The sequence below is a fragment of the Elephantulus edwardii genome, unplaced genomic scaffold (genome assembly GCF_000299155.1).
Source record: "Elephantulus edwardii isolate Elephantulus edwardi_28Jun2011 unplaced genomic scaffold, EleEdw1.0 scaffold00049, whole genome shotgun sequence".
Taxonomy (NCBI): Eukaryota; Metazoa; Chordata; class Mammalia; order Macroscelidea; family Macroscelididae; genus Elephantulus; species Elephantulus edwardii.
The window spans coordinates 15,495,962-15,509,112 of NW_006399799.1; the positions used below are offsets into that span (position 1 = coordinate 15,495,962).

Here is a 13,151-nt window from a genome sequence, read left to right on the forward strand (position 1 = left end):
TAAAAAATAGTTTGGATATTCTCTTTTAAATTATATGCTGAAGGGCTGTTGATTTCCACCTCCATCCCAATCTTCACTAAGAATCTGTTCGTATTTCAGGTTAAGATGTGAAAACCAATAAGGACTTCTGTGCTTAAAAGGAAAACTCTGCAGTAAGATACAGAGTAGGGAGTAAGGATTAAATTGGTGCTGAAAATTAGGGTGAGAAATGGCTAAAAGAAAAGTAAACCTTAGAGACTAGAAGGTCCAAATGTTGGAAGAGGAGTTCCACGTGATTTTACCAAGAGTTAAAATGACAAGAGGACCACATCTGGCATTTTTGTTGTGTATGTCTGAGATCATTAATTTTTCCTTTTTTTACTAGTTTGGATACAATGATTCATATACATTGTGTTTCATTCATGTACATTATCTTTTAAACAAAGAGCTCATTAATTTATAGCATGGAACATAAGTCTCCCACTGTTCCTTAGCCTGCACGTTCTCCCCATGGTGCAGTGTTACTCAGGAAGCCAAATACTAACTAGAAGGCTCCTTGGTTAATTTAGAAAGCAACCAAATGAGGTGGGGAGGGAATAAGATATGTGCTAAGTGATGTGCTAAGATATGTCCAAATACGACAAGTTGGTGGTCACATATTAACCATTTGGATGAGGCTTTGGGAGATCAAAGTCACAAAACTCTCTGGTATGTAAGCAACCTGGGCTCCAGGGGTATAGTCAGTCCATACGAAGTTTCACTGCTAACCCAAACATGGCACCTCTCTGGTAGTTCCAATCTACCAGTGGTTCCTCCTGAGGAAGATGGATAATCTCATCCTGTGCGATTTACAGCCTCTAAAACCCAGTGGAGGGAGGGTCACCTATGAGTGGGTTCTGGCTATGTGACAATGAGTTTGAGTATTTGATCTAGTGCCGCCATAATACTAGTTATGAGCAGGTACAGTATATATAACTTTATAGTAGTTATAACACTACTATAAGCAGATGTCTTAACAATAAAAAATTTATTCTATCATTTTTTTAATTTATTATTAATTTCAATGAAAATTTACAGAGACTTTGGATTTCCAATCATTCACTGTTGCACTTTTCTCCCCTCCCAACCCTCCACCCTAGTACACTACCCTCTTGGAAAAGTAAAAGAAAAATTCTTTCATTGTCTTACAATCCCTCCCCCCAGGTCCACTCCACTATACAGCATTCGTTCTGGACACCTGTCATGACAAAAATACCTAATAACTTATCCCTCTTAAACAGTTTTCTCCCTCATCCGTTTCAATGCAGAATATATTATTGAACCCATCCTTCTCAGTCTCCCCACAACCCTGAGGTCAGTCCTACTTTACAACAGTGGCACCATGCAGTATTTGTCCTTTTGTGACTGAGATACTTCACTCAGCATAATGTCCTCCAGGGTCACCCATTTTGAATAATATTGCATGAGTTCCTTGTTTTTCAATGCAGTGTAGTATTCCGTTGTGTGAATATACCACAGCTTCTCTATCCATTTGTTTTTTGATGGGCACTTAGGTTGTTTCCAACTCCTTGATTTTGTGAACAAAGCCACGATAAACATGGGTGTGCATATATCTGCTTGGATGTCAGTTATGGTCTCTTTAGGGTATATTCCCAGTAATGGAATTGCTGGGTCAAATGGTATCTCTATTTGCAACTTTTTGAGAAAGCGCCATACCACCTTCCACAGTGGTTACACCATTTTACACTCCCACCAACAGTGAATAAGGGTCCCAGTTTCTCCACAACCTCACCAGCATTTGTTGCTTGCTGTTCTGTTAAATTTTGCTATTCTGACTGGGGTGAAATGATATCCCATAGATGTTTTGTATTCTATCATTCTTTATCAATAATATTTTTGTGATTTAACAAAAGTATACAGAAAACTTGGATTTCCATTAATTCATTATTGCACATTCTCTTCCCTACACCTGCCTCTGTCAGTTCGCTTTTCTCTTAAAAAAATTCATTCTTTGTTGCACAATTTCCTCCCTGCCCTCCCACCCAGTCCACTTTGCTATGCACCTCTTATTCTGACTGTTGTCATGCAAATAATCACATATTCTTTTTAAACATTTCTTTCCTTCATCTGATCCAATGCAATGGTTTCCCCCTCTTTTCTTAGTTTCCCCCAAACTCCCATGTCAGTCCTGTTTTATAACAGTGCAATTATAGAGTTTTTGTCCTTTCTTGACTAAAATATGTCACTCAGCATACTGTCCTCCAGGATCTCCCATTTTGTAGAATATTTTATTAATTCCTTGTTTTTCAGTGTTGTGTAATATTCCATTGTGTGAATATACTGCAGCTTCTCTGTCCATTCATTACTAGAGCTTCCACCCAAACAGATATATGCACACCCATGTTTATTGTGTATTGTTCACAACAGTAAAGAGACAGAAATATTCTATCATTTTTAAGAGACTGAAATTCCAAAGACAGGGTGTTGGCTCTAGGGAAAAGCTTCCTCTGTTGATTCCAGATGAATGTCCATGTCGCCTTTGGCATCTGTATGTATGCTTGATATTCCTTGAAGGTTTACATGTGTTCTGGCCTTCCCCAGTGTCAAGAATTTCCACAATACAGGGACTTGAATGCAAAAAATCTACACTCCACTCCCTTGGAGGTATTGAGGTCCCTCTCTCCCTGTTATATCTTGTCAGACAAAACGTGTTATAGATTGCACCCTAGGGAAACCCTCCTTACATCAGATCAGTGTTGTGAGGAATTAAAGGGTGTTGCACACCACCCTTAATCCTTTTATATCTATTTGGTTTATTTGTTCGGGCAGATCATCACATAATTTCCACATTTATCATTACACACATGTATTTTGAGGGGACACAATTCAGTCCAAGATGTCAAGTCCTGCATTCTGTCCCCTACATCACATCACCTTTCAGAAGTTCTTCCCTCTAGGCAGTATAGCTGGCTCATGCCAGCTTAAAATCGTTGGGAAAACTAAGTTACCAGCCTGGAATGATAACTCAGCCAGTTCATACCCAGACTCCTTATGGACTTGTGAATCATGTCTGCAGTTTTGTTATTGGTTTTCTTTATGTCTCATATTCCTTGATTTTTCTTTCATTTGACTTCGATTGTATTAAGTGGATATTTCCCAATGTATCATCTTGATGATTTGATTTTGCAGTTTTTCCTTTTTATTTAATTGTGATATTAATAAAAGTTTACAGAAAAGTTGGATTTTAAAAATTCACTTATTGTTCTATATTTTCCTCCCTACACATCTCCCCAGTGTGCTTTTTTTTTTAAAAAAAAAATCATTCATTGTTGCATAATTTCGTCCCTCCCCCAACCTTTCCCCTATCCACCTTGCTGTGCACCTCTCATTCTGGACTATTGTCATACAGATAATGCATAATCATATATTCCTTTTATAGAGTTCTTTCCTTCATCTGTTCCAATGCAGTGAGTTCATTATTTATTCCTACTTTCTTAGTTTCCCCCCAAACCCTATGTCAGTCTTGTTTTAGAACAGTGGCGTTATGCTATATTTGTCCTTTCATAGCTGAGATATTTCACTAAGCATAATTTCCTCCAGGGTTGCCTATGTTGTATAATATTTTATGAGTCTATTGTTTTTCAGTGCTGCATAGTATTCTATTGTGTGACTATACCATAGTTTTTCTATCCATTCATTTGTTTATGGCACTTGGGTTGCTTCCATCTCTTTGCTTTTGTGAACAACATAGCAATAAACATGGGTGTACATATGTCTGTTTGAGTGGCAGCTCTGGTTTCTTTAGGGTATATTCATAGTAGAGGAATTGTTGAGTCAGATGGTATTTCTGTTTCCAGCTTTTTGAGAAAGCATCATACTGCCTTCCATACTGGTTGCACTATTTTACACTACCACTACAGAGAATAAGGGTTCCAATTTCTCCACAACCTCACCAGCATTTATTGTTTGCTGCTCTGTTGAACTTTGATATTGTTACTGGGGTGAGATGATATCTCAAAGTTGTTTTGATTTGCATCTCTCTTAGAGCTAGGGATTTTGACCATATCTTCATGTGTTTGTTGACCATCTGAATGCCTTCTCTGGGGAAGTGTCTGTTCTTATCTTGCGCTCATTTTACGATGGAGTTGTTTACTTTTTTCCTTAGGAATTAGTTTCTTAATGACTGCTCTAAAAATTTTAATTTTAAAAAACCCTCCAAACTAATTACCGTCAAGTCAGAATTGAAGTGTAGCTGATCCTGCAGCAGGTTTTTGGAAGCCGTACATTACACAGGAGAAGACTGGCCACCGTTCTCCTGAGGAGCCACTGGTGGATTTGAACTGCTAGAGAAATGCTGCCTTTGGGTTAGCAAAACAACTCTCTATAGATAACGCCACCAGAGCTCCCGTAAGAGTTATAGGGGACATCTTTTACAGTCACAATATACTTCATCTTAATGCTCATTTGATCCCAGCAGAATTGAGAACATTTGCTCCACAAAATCACCATTCTTCACGTCCTCCTTTGGCAAAGATTCATGAAACATCCAGTACTGACAGACTTTTAGGAAACATATAGTTTTATTATAATGACTATATTAGTGATCTGACAGCATATTATTAAAAATCAAGTGAAGATATTAAGGACAAAATTAATGATAAATGGCAAACATCTCAGCATCACAATTTAAAGTTTACTAATTCCATGGTTTTTCTATGTCTATTGCCCTCACATATGCTCTGTAAAAAAAAAACAACCAAAAAACCAACAGCAACAAAAAAAAACCCCAAACAAACAATACAACTATGTGTCCACTCTAGAAGAAAGAGGAAATTTAATAATCCATAGTACTTCAAAGTACAAAGAGTGGGAGGCAGGGATATATGGTTTTTATTAGTCACTTTTCAGGGGTCACTGGGGATGAGATTCTTCAGCTGAGATGAGATTTAACAAATTTTTAACGTTTTCTTGTTCTTGATCACTGAGCTGTTCAGTAGCTATAGTAAGGGCTTTTGTGGCATATTTTTGGGCCTGAAATAGAATTGCAATGACAAAAATGTTACAGGAAAGCATAAGATTGGGGAGCTCTATTTATGAAAATCCCAGAAACATGGGAGAGTGTCCACCAATTTCTTGCTCTAGGCATTAATGTTGTTGTTGTTGTTATGTGCCGTCGAGTCACTTGCGACTCATAGCACCCTATGTACAACAGCCCTAAACCCTGCTCTATCCTGTGCCAATCTCACTGCCTCTGACACACCCATCCCGATTACCCCAGTCATTTTTCTTGATAAAACTTGTGGACACACACACCCCCTCAAAACAAACAACCCAACAAAATCTTGTGAACACAGAGGGCCTTCCCTAGACAGGGACACCAGAAAAACCAACTCTTTTTAATGAACTAGCAGCAAATTAAAGATGCCTTCCCAGCAAAGCGGGATGTTTGCAGGATTTTAATAATGCCCTTATAGGAGGTATAGAGGTGATACATGCCTCAAATACAATTACAACCTGAGGCCGACCTGGAGTCGTGTGGTCCAGGGTTTTGATTTGGAAATAAGTTCCGGAGGACACCTTGGGACAGATTCTGGCTCTCATTACCTATCTCTTCCTATTTCTTTCCTTCCTATAAATATTTATGGTTTATTATATCCCAGGTACTTTGACTACAGACAGAAATTCTTGCCTTCATGAAACTTACAACTTAATCAGAGGGAAAAAAAGAATAAACAAAATAAGTAAGTAAAATAAAAAAAATAGCAGAATAATAAATTCTAATAACAAAAGAAAAAAGGCAAGAACGGTGGATGGAAGTTTCAAAGGTGGTGGCAAGGTTTTGCAATTTTAGGTGGGGAGAACAGAGAAAATATTTTACTACTTTTTTAAAAAAAAGGCAACCTAGTAAAGAATTGAGTTGGAAAGATGTTCTTTTCATTGGCCTCTTGTAAATCTGACATGTTAATATAGAGAGAGCAGAAAATGGACTCTGCACTGTAGAGAAGAGGCATTTGTCTAATGTAAACTTGAATATGCAATGAAAATGTGTTCCTTTTTTTCTGACTATCCTATCCTTACTTCAGACAGGGTTGTGATCCCACTTCTGTGCTCCTTTGCCATGTTAGGTTTCATCATCATGCTCTAATACAGCCTACTGACTATAAATTTCTCTTAACAGTCTCTGGTACACAGTAGGTGCTTAGTAAAGGATTGCTAAAGGAGAGGGGGGAGGAAGAAAGGATGGAAAGAAGGCAGGGAAGAGAGGAAGGAGGGAGAGAGGGAAGAAGGCAGGAAGGAAGGAAGGGAAGGATGACTTTGGGAAGGGAAGGGGGGAAAGAGGCAAACAGGAAACCTAAATTTTCCTGTTATCCACAAAAGAAAGTGCTTCCTATAATTAAGTTCACACTATCTCTCCTTGAAGGAGTTCTAGTAACCTAGTGGGAAGGAGTTGTGCTGCCAACCCAAAGACAGATGGTTCAAATTCACCACCTGCTACACAGGAGAAAGATGAGCAATTTCTCACTATCTATGTGGGAGAGAAATGGACAATCTCCTCCTGTGCAGTTTACAGCCTCTGGAGATCAGCAATGAGTTGATTCCAACTTGACAGCACACAACATCTCCCCGTTTGCTTTCTTTTTCTTCACAGTACTTTTCACTATCTGAAATTATTACACATTATATGTTTTCTTATTTGTTAGGATTTCCTCTCTTTCAAAGAATATAAGCTAAATGAAGATAGAAAATTTGTCTGATTATTTACCACTGAATCTCCAAGTCCTAGAATAGTGGAAGATGTTCCCTAATTAATTAAATGAAGCAATCAGTCTAAGATTTGCCACTTAATTTTTGTGAGACATTGGGCAAATAATGGATATCTGTAAATTGGAAAGAATAAAGTAACTGCCTCAAAAGGCTTATATGATAATTAAATGTGGTAAGTCATGTAAAGTTCCGAGACAGGTCTGTCATGAGCACGCCAAAAAGTAATCTTCCCATGGCGATTCATTTTTGCCAGAACCCTTCCAGCAACAGTGAACTCAAGGAGTGTGAGTACAGTTGTTGTTATGTTCCATCAAGTCACCTGCAGCGCATAATAACCCTATGTACAACAGCTCTGAAACCTGTCCTATCCTGAGCCAGTCTCACTGACTTCAACATACCTACCCCCATTATTCCAGATAGTGTGTCAGTCCATCTCATCTGGGGTCTTCCTCTTCTGAGCTGTCCCTCCACCCTTCTGAGTATGATGTCCTTCTCCAAGGACCAGTCCCTCCTGGCCACATAAGTGAAGTATGTGAGACAGAGCTTCAAAATCCTAGCCTCCAAGGAAAAATATGATTTCTGCCTCTCCAAAACAGACTTGTTTATTTTCTTGGCAGTCCATGGTATGTTCAATATTCTTCTTCTGCACCACAACTTTAAGGTATAGATTTTTCTTCTGTCATTCTTAGTCATTGTCCAGCTCTCTGATTCATAGTAAGTAACAGTGGAGACTATAGCCTAGATCAAGCACACCTTAGTCTCTAGAGTGACATTGTAGCTTCTCAGTACTCTGAAAACCTCCCTGCAATAGATTTTTTCCCAGTAAAATTAGTCTTTTGATTTCATGAATGCTGGGGCCAAGAGTGTACATTTTGGAGCCAAGCAAGCTGTGATTGTTAACAACCTCAGTCTCTTCTCCATATATTATGGTACCTCCAATTAGCCCAGTGGTAAGAAACTTTGTCTTCTTGAGGTCAAGCTTCAGTTCATATTGAAGACTACAGTGCTCGACTCTGCAACAAGCGCTTCAGGTCCTTCTAAGTTTCAGCAAGCAAGGTTGTGTCATCATATTATCACAGGTTGTTGATGAGTCTTCCTCCAATCCTGATACCACATTCCTCTTCATAAAGCCCAACCTACTGTATAATCTGTTCTGCATATAGAGTAAAAAGGTATGGAGACAAAATGCATGCCTGATGGACTGCTTTCTTGATTTTAAACCATGCAGTGTTTTCTTGCTCTGTTCTGACAACTACTTCCTGGTCCAAGTATAGGTTTCACATGAGCACAATCAAGTGTTCTAGAATCCCCATTCTCCTCAAGCGATAATTTGTTGTGATCCATGCAGTTAAATACCTTTGCATAGTTGATGAAAAATACAGATAGGTATTCCTCTGGTATTGTTACTTTCTGCCAAGACTGATGCCACAACTTCTTCTAAACCCAGTTTGTATTTCTGGTAGCTCTCTGTCAATGTAGTTTTCCAGTCATTTTTGGATAATTTCCAGCAAGATTTTGCTTATGTGTGATAATACTGATATTATTTGATAATTTCTACACTCTGTCAGGTCACTTTTTTTTCCTGGAATGGGAATAAATATGGATCTCTTCCAGTCAGATGGCCCCATACTTGTCCTCCAGGTTTCTTGGCACAACCTGGTGAGCGCAGTATCTGTTGAAATATGTGAATTGGTATTCTATCAGTTCCTGGGGCCTAGTCCTTCAAAGCTGCCTGAACTTGCTCCTTCATCATCATGGTTTCTTGATCTTATGTTGTTTCCTGAAATTCTTCTGTACTTTTTGGTACAGAGACTCTGTATACTCCTTCCATCTTCTTTTAATACTTCCTGTATCATTCAAGATTCTGCCCATAGCATCTTTAAGTATGGAAACTCAATGCTTGAATTTGTTCTTCAGTTTCTTCTGCTTAAGAAATGAAGAAAGTGCTCGACCCTTTCGATTTTTCTGGCTCCAGCTCTTTGCACATTTCATTAAAATACTTTGCTTTTGCACACTCATGTTTATCGCAGCTTTGTTTACAATAGCAAAGAGTTGGAAGTAACCTAAGGGCCCGTCAACAAACGAATGAATAGAGAAGCTGTGGTATATCCACACAATGGAATACTACACTGCATTGAAAAACAAGGAACTCATGCAATATTATTAAAAATGGGTGACCCTGGAGGACATTATGCTGAGTGAAATATCTCAGTCACAAAGGGACAAATACTGCATGGTGCCACTGTTGTAGAATGGGTCTGACAGAAAAAAACTGGATAAATTATGTACATTGTATTGAAACAGATGAGGCAAAGAACAGATTAGAGGTGATATATGATTGAGTATTGTGGTTAGCACAGGAATCCAGAATTAAGGTTGCATAGAGAAGTGTACTCGGGGTGGGGGGGGGGAAAAGGGATGGGGGAATTGCATACTAATGAAGGAATTTTTCTTTTCTTTTTCTTTTCAGAGAGGGGAGCGAACTGGTGGGGAGGGGTGGGCAGGGAGAAAAGTGCGGCAATGAATGAATGGAAATCCAAAACCTCTGTAAATGTTTATTAAAATTAATTTTAAAAAGAAAATAAATACTTTGTCTTCTCGTTCTGCCCTTTGAAACCTTTACTTTGGCTTCTCGGCACTCTAATGCAACATTCAGAGTCTCTTCTGAAATCCATTTTGGTCTTTCTTCTTCTTCTGTCTTTGCAATGACCTTGTGCATTTCCTGGATGATATTCTTGATATCCTCCTGCAGCTCATCTGGTCTTCACTCACTGGTGTTCAACGCCTCAAACCTGTTCCTGAGTTGGTTTTTAAATTCAGGTGAGATAGACTCCAAGATCAAATTTTCATTCCTGTGGAGTTGATTTGACCTCTTTAGCTTTAATTAGAACTTGCATCTGTTCTGCAATCACACTGCTGATACGGAACTTCTCCAATAATTCCACAGATGTAATCAATCTGTTTCCTGTACATACCATCAAGTGAAATCCATGTGTATCACCTGGTATGTTTCTTTTAAAAGGTATTTGCAAAGGGGGCTCTGGTGGCCTAGTGGCAAGAAGCTGCACTGCAACTCCAGAGGTATGCGTTTCAAATCCACCAGATGCTCTGCTAGAGAAGGAGGGGCAATCTCCTGTACCAGTCAGATCCGATTTGATGGTACACACAAAAATTAAATAGAATTTTAAAAAAGGTATTTGCAATGAAAAAAAATCAGACTTTACAGAATTATTTTGTTCTATCCCCCGCCTCATTTCTGTCATTAAGTCTGTATTATCCTACTACTAATCTTTCTTCCTGGGACCCAGCTTTTGTATTCCAGCCACCCGTTATTATTAATGCACCTTGGTTACATGTTTGATCAATTTCTGACTGCAACAGTTGATAGAAACATCTGTTTTCTCCTCTTTGGCTCTGGTGGTTGGCACATATATTTGAATGATAGTGGTAGTCACCAGACTTCCTTGTATGCATATGGATATTATCCTGTTACTCACAACAGTGTATTTTAACTATAAAAGTGACCCCTCTTTTTTCTCAGCTTTTCATCTCCAGCATAGTAGGTCATGATTGTCTTATTAAAAATATTCCATGCCAATTCGTCTCATTTCACCAACACTTAATATGTCAATATTTATATGTTCCATTTCTTTCTTAACCATGCCCACTTTTCCTATAGTCATGCTTCTCATAGTCCATGGTCCAGTCATTTAGTTTCTGCTTACAATTCTTCTTCTTCCTTTTGTTTCCAAATTTGAGGACTTAACCTCAGTTGTCATATCTGCTAGTTCAAGTGTGTTCTTATTGTACATAGGGTTTTTGGAGGCCTGTTCTATTTTGGAAGTGGATGGCCAATCCTTCTTCCTAGTTTGTATTAATTTGGATGTTCAGCTTTAGAACAATATCTGACAGACAAGTATTTTACTGAAAGGAACAGATGACAAACATTTCCCTCTTAAAGAAATTACTCCACTTATCTAAGGACTTTCTGGAGCCCTTTTGTCTTGTAGACTCCTAGGCAGTAGACATCTGCCCTCAGTTCATCTAAGCAAGCCTTAGGGGAAGAAGACAGTCATATTTCTATTATGCATGCTAGTTTCCCTAAATGAGAAACTTCTTGAGTATCTGAACTTTATTAGAGGGAAGATTTATTCTGCAGGCTGATGGAATTGGGCTGGATTCAGCTGGAGGAATTTCTATCTCTTTTAGACAAGATGCTTTTCTAAGGCAACTTGCCTTTGAATAATTCGTCATCAGGTAGTAAAGCATGGCCAGGGTTTTCAGAACAAAGACAGTTTTTTCTGGGTCTGGTTTAGATGCAGATTCCCGAATGTTCAAGATTGAAGTCAGGATCCGTATGGCTTCTGCTTCCTGGGCTTCATCTGCAATGGGAGAGAAGGGGGAAACAAAACAGTGCTGGACCCGCCCTCGTTAGCAGGTTAGTGTCCACTCGGGAGGGAGCCTAGCCAGTGTCCTGCTGCAGACTCCTCCTGATGGCAGTAGTAAAGGCTCAGCGAGCTCTTTTCCCAAAGGTCCCAGGGAAACCAAGAAGCTGTCCAGTTGGGACAATTTCCCAGTTTTGTTTATCCTTGCCTTTATTAGAGTAACCTAAAAACATGCTCACTCCTGCAAGTCTCAAAGATACTAAGATTTCTCTTTTTCCAAGTTATGAACTCTAATACAGGAAATTTGCCACAGCAGTATTTCAGGGTGCCTATTTTTCTGCATCCATTCTATAGCTGAGAAAATGAAGCCAAGAGTGCTTATAGCAATAGGAGCTTAATTCTTCTTCCCAAATCCAAACATACTCACCAGAACCAGTACCAGTCCCAGTTACCATTGTTACATTCTGATTCATGAAAACTCAATGTGTATCAGTTTAGAAATGTACTCTACTGGGCATCAGTGGCTGATTTTTCAGAAGTAGGTTGTCGGGCTTTCCCCCACCCCCACCCCCCAGCAACTCTATGTGGACTCAAACTGCCAAACTTTTGGTTAAAAACTAAACTCATTAACAGTAGTCTTTCTGCTTTCCTATGTGAAACAGTTGACTATTTCCCCCCAGCTGGTTTGCATCTTATTTGTTTTTGTCATTAGGTTCTACTGAGTTGACTACTGCTCTCAACTTTGCCCTAACCGGCTCCATCCTCATGATCTCCACCACACTCTAGTGCTATGTCAATCTATCTAGTTTGAGGGTCTTCCTCGCTTGCTGCACCCCCCACCTTTCCCAGCATGACATCTTTTCTGAATGACTGGCCCATCCTGACAACATGTCCAAACTATGTAAGATGAAGTTCCACCATCCTTGTCTCTAAGGAACATCTCATTGTCTTTCCTCCAACAAAGATTTATTTGTTCTTCTGGTAGTCTATGGGATGTTTAGAACTCTTCTCCAACACCACAACTCAAAGACATCATTTCTTTTGTTATTCATTTTCCAACTTTCTGCATAGGATACATAGGAAGTAATTGAAAAGACTGTAGCTCAGATCACACACACCTTAGTCTTTAAACTAACAAATTTACTCTTTAGAACTTTGGCTCAGTCCTTGACAGTAGATTTTGCCAATGCAATCTTTTGATTTCATGACTGTTGTTACCATAGGTGTAGACTGAATCCACGTTAAATAAAATTATTGAAAACTTCAGTCTTTTCTTCACCCACCATAATGCTGCCTGTTGGTCCAGTGGTGGTGATTTTTGTCTTCTGATGTTGACATATAATCCATATTGAAGACTATAGTCTTTGATTTTTTTTTCCACAAGTGTTTCAATTCCTCTTCACTTTGAACAAGCAAGGTAGTGTCATCTGCATATCACAGGTTTTCGATGAGTCTTCTTCTGTTCCCTATGCCACATTCTTCTTCATATAGTCTAGTTTTGCAAATGTTTTGCTCAGCATACAGACTGAATAAGTATGGAGAAAGGATAGAGCCTTGACATACACCTTTCTTGATTTTGAACCATGCAATGTTCCCTTGCTCTATGAGCACAATTACTTCTTGGCATAGGTTTCTCATGAGCATAATTAAGTGTTCTGGGATTCCCATTCTTCTCAAGGTTATACAGAATTTATTGTGATCCATACAGTCAAGTGCCTTTGTATAGTCGATAAACCACATGTAAACACATTTTTTATATTCTCTGCTTTTAGCCAAAATATCTCTGATATCAGCAATGATATCTCTTCTCTTACATTTGAATTTCTGGCAGGTCCCTGTCAAAGTACTGTTTCAGCCATTTAAAAATAATTTTCACTAGTGGCAAGAAGCTGCACTGCAATCCCAGAGGTATGCAGTTCGAGTGCACCAGATGCTCTGCTGGAGAAGGAGGGGCAATCTCCTCCTGTACCAGTAGAATCTGATTTGATGGTAAACACACAAAAGATAATAAAATAAAATTAA

At 38.9% G+C, this 13,151-nt stretch overlaps 1 protein-coding gene across 1 annotated transcript in view; it reads right to left on the bottom strand.

The window, feature by feature from the left end:
* Window positions 1-4,890: 4,890 nt before the first annotated feature.
* The window catches only part of ZMYND12 (zinc finger, MYND-type containing 12), a 90,657-nt gene continuing 82,396 nt past the window's right edge, over window positions 4,891-13,151 (bottom strand). Inside the window, exons 7-8 of the mRNA XM_006886603.1 lie at window positions 10,981-11,126; window positions 4,891-5,010 (exon numbers count right to left, since the gene is read on the bottom strand). Coding sequence (XP_006886665.1) covers window positions 4,891-5,010; window positions 10,981-11,126 — 266 coding nt within the window. The remainder of the gene's footprint in view (window positions 5,011-10,980; window positions 11,127-13,151) is intronic.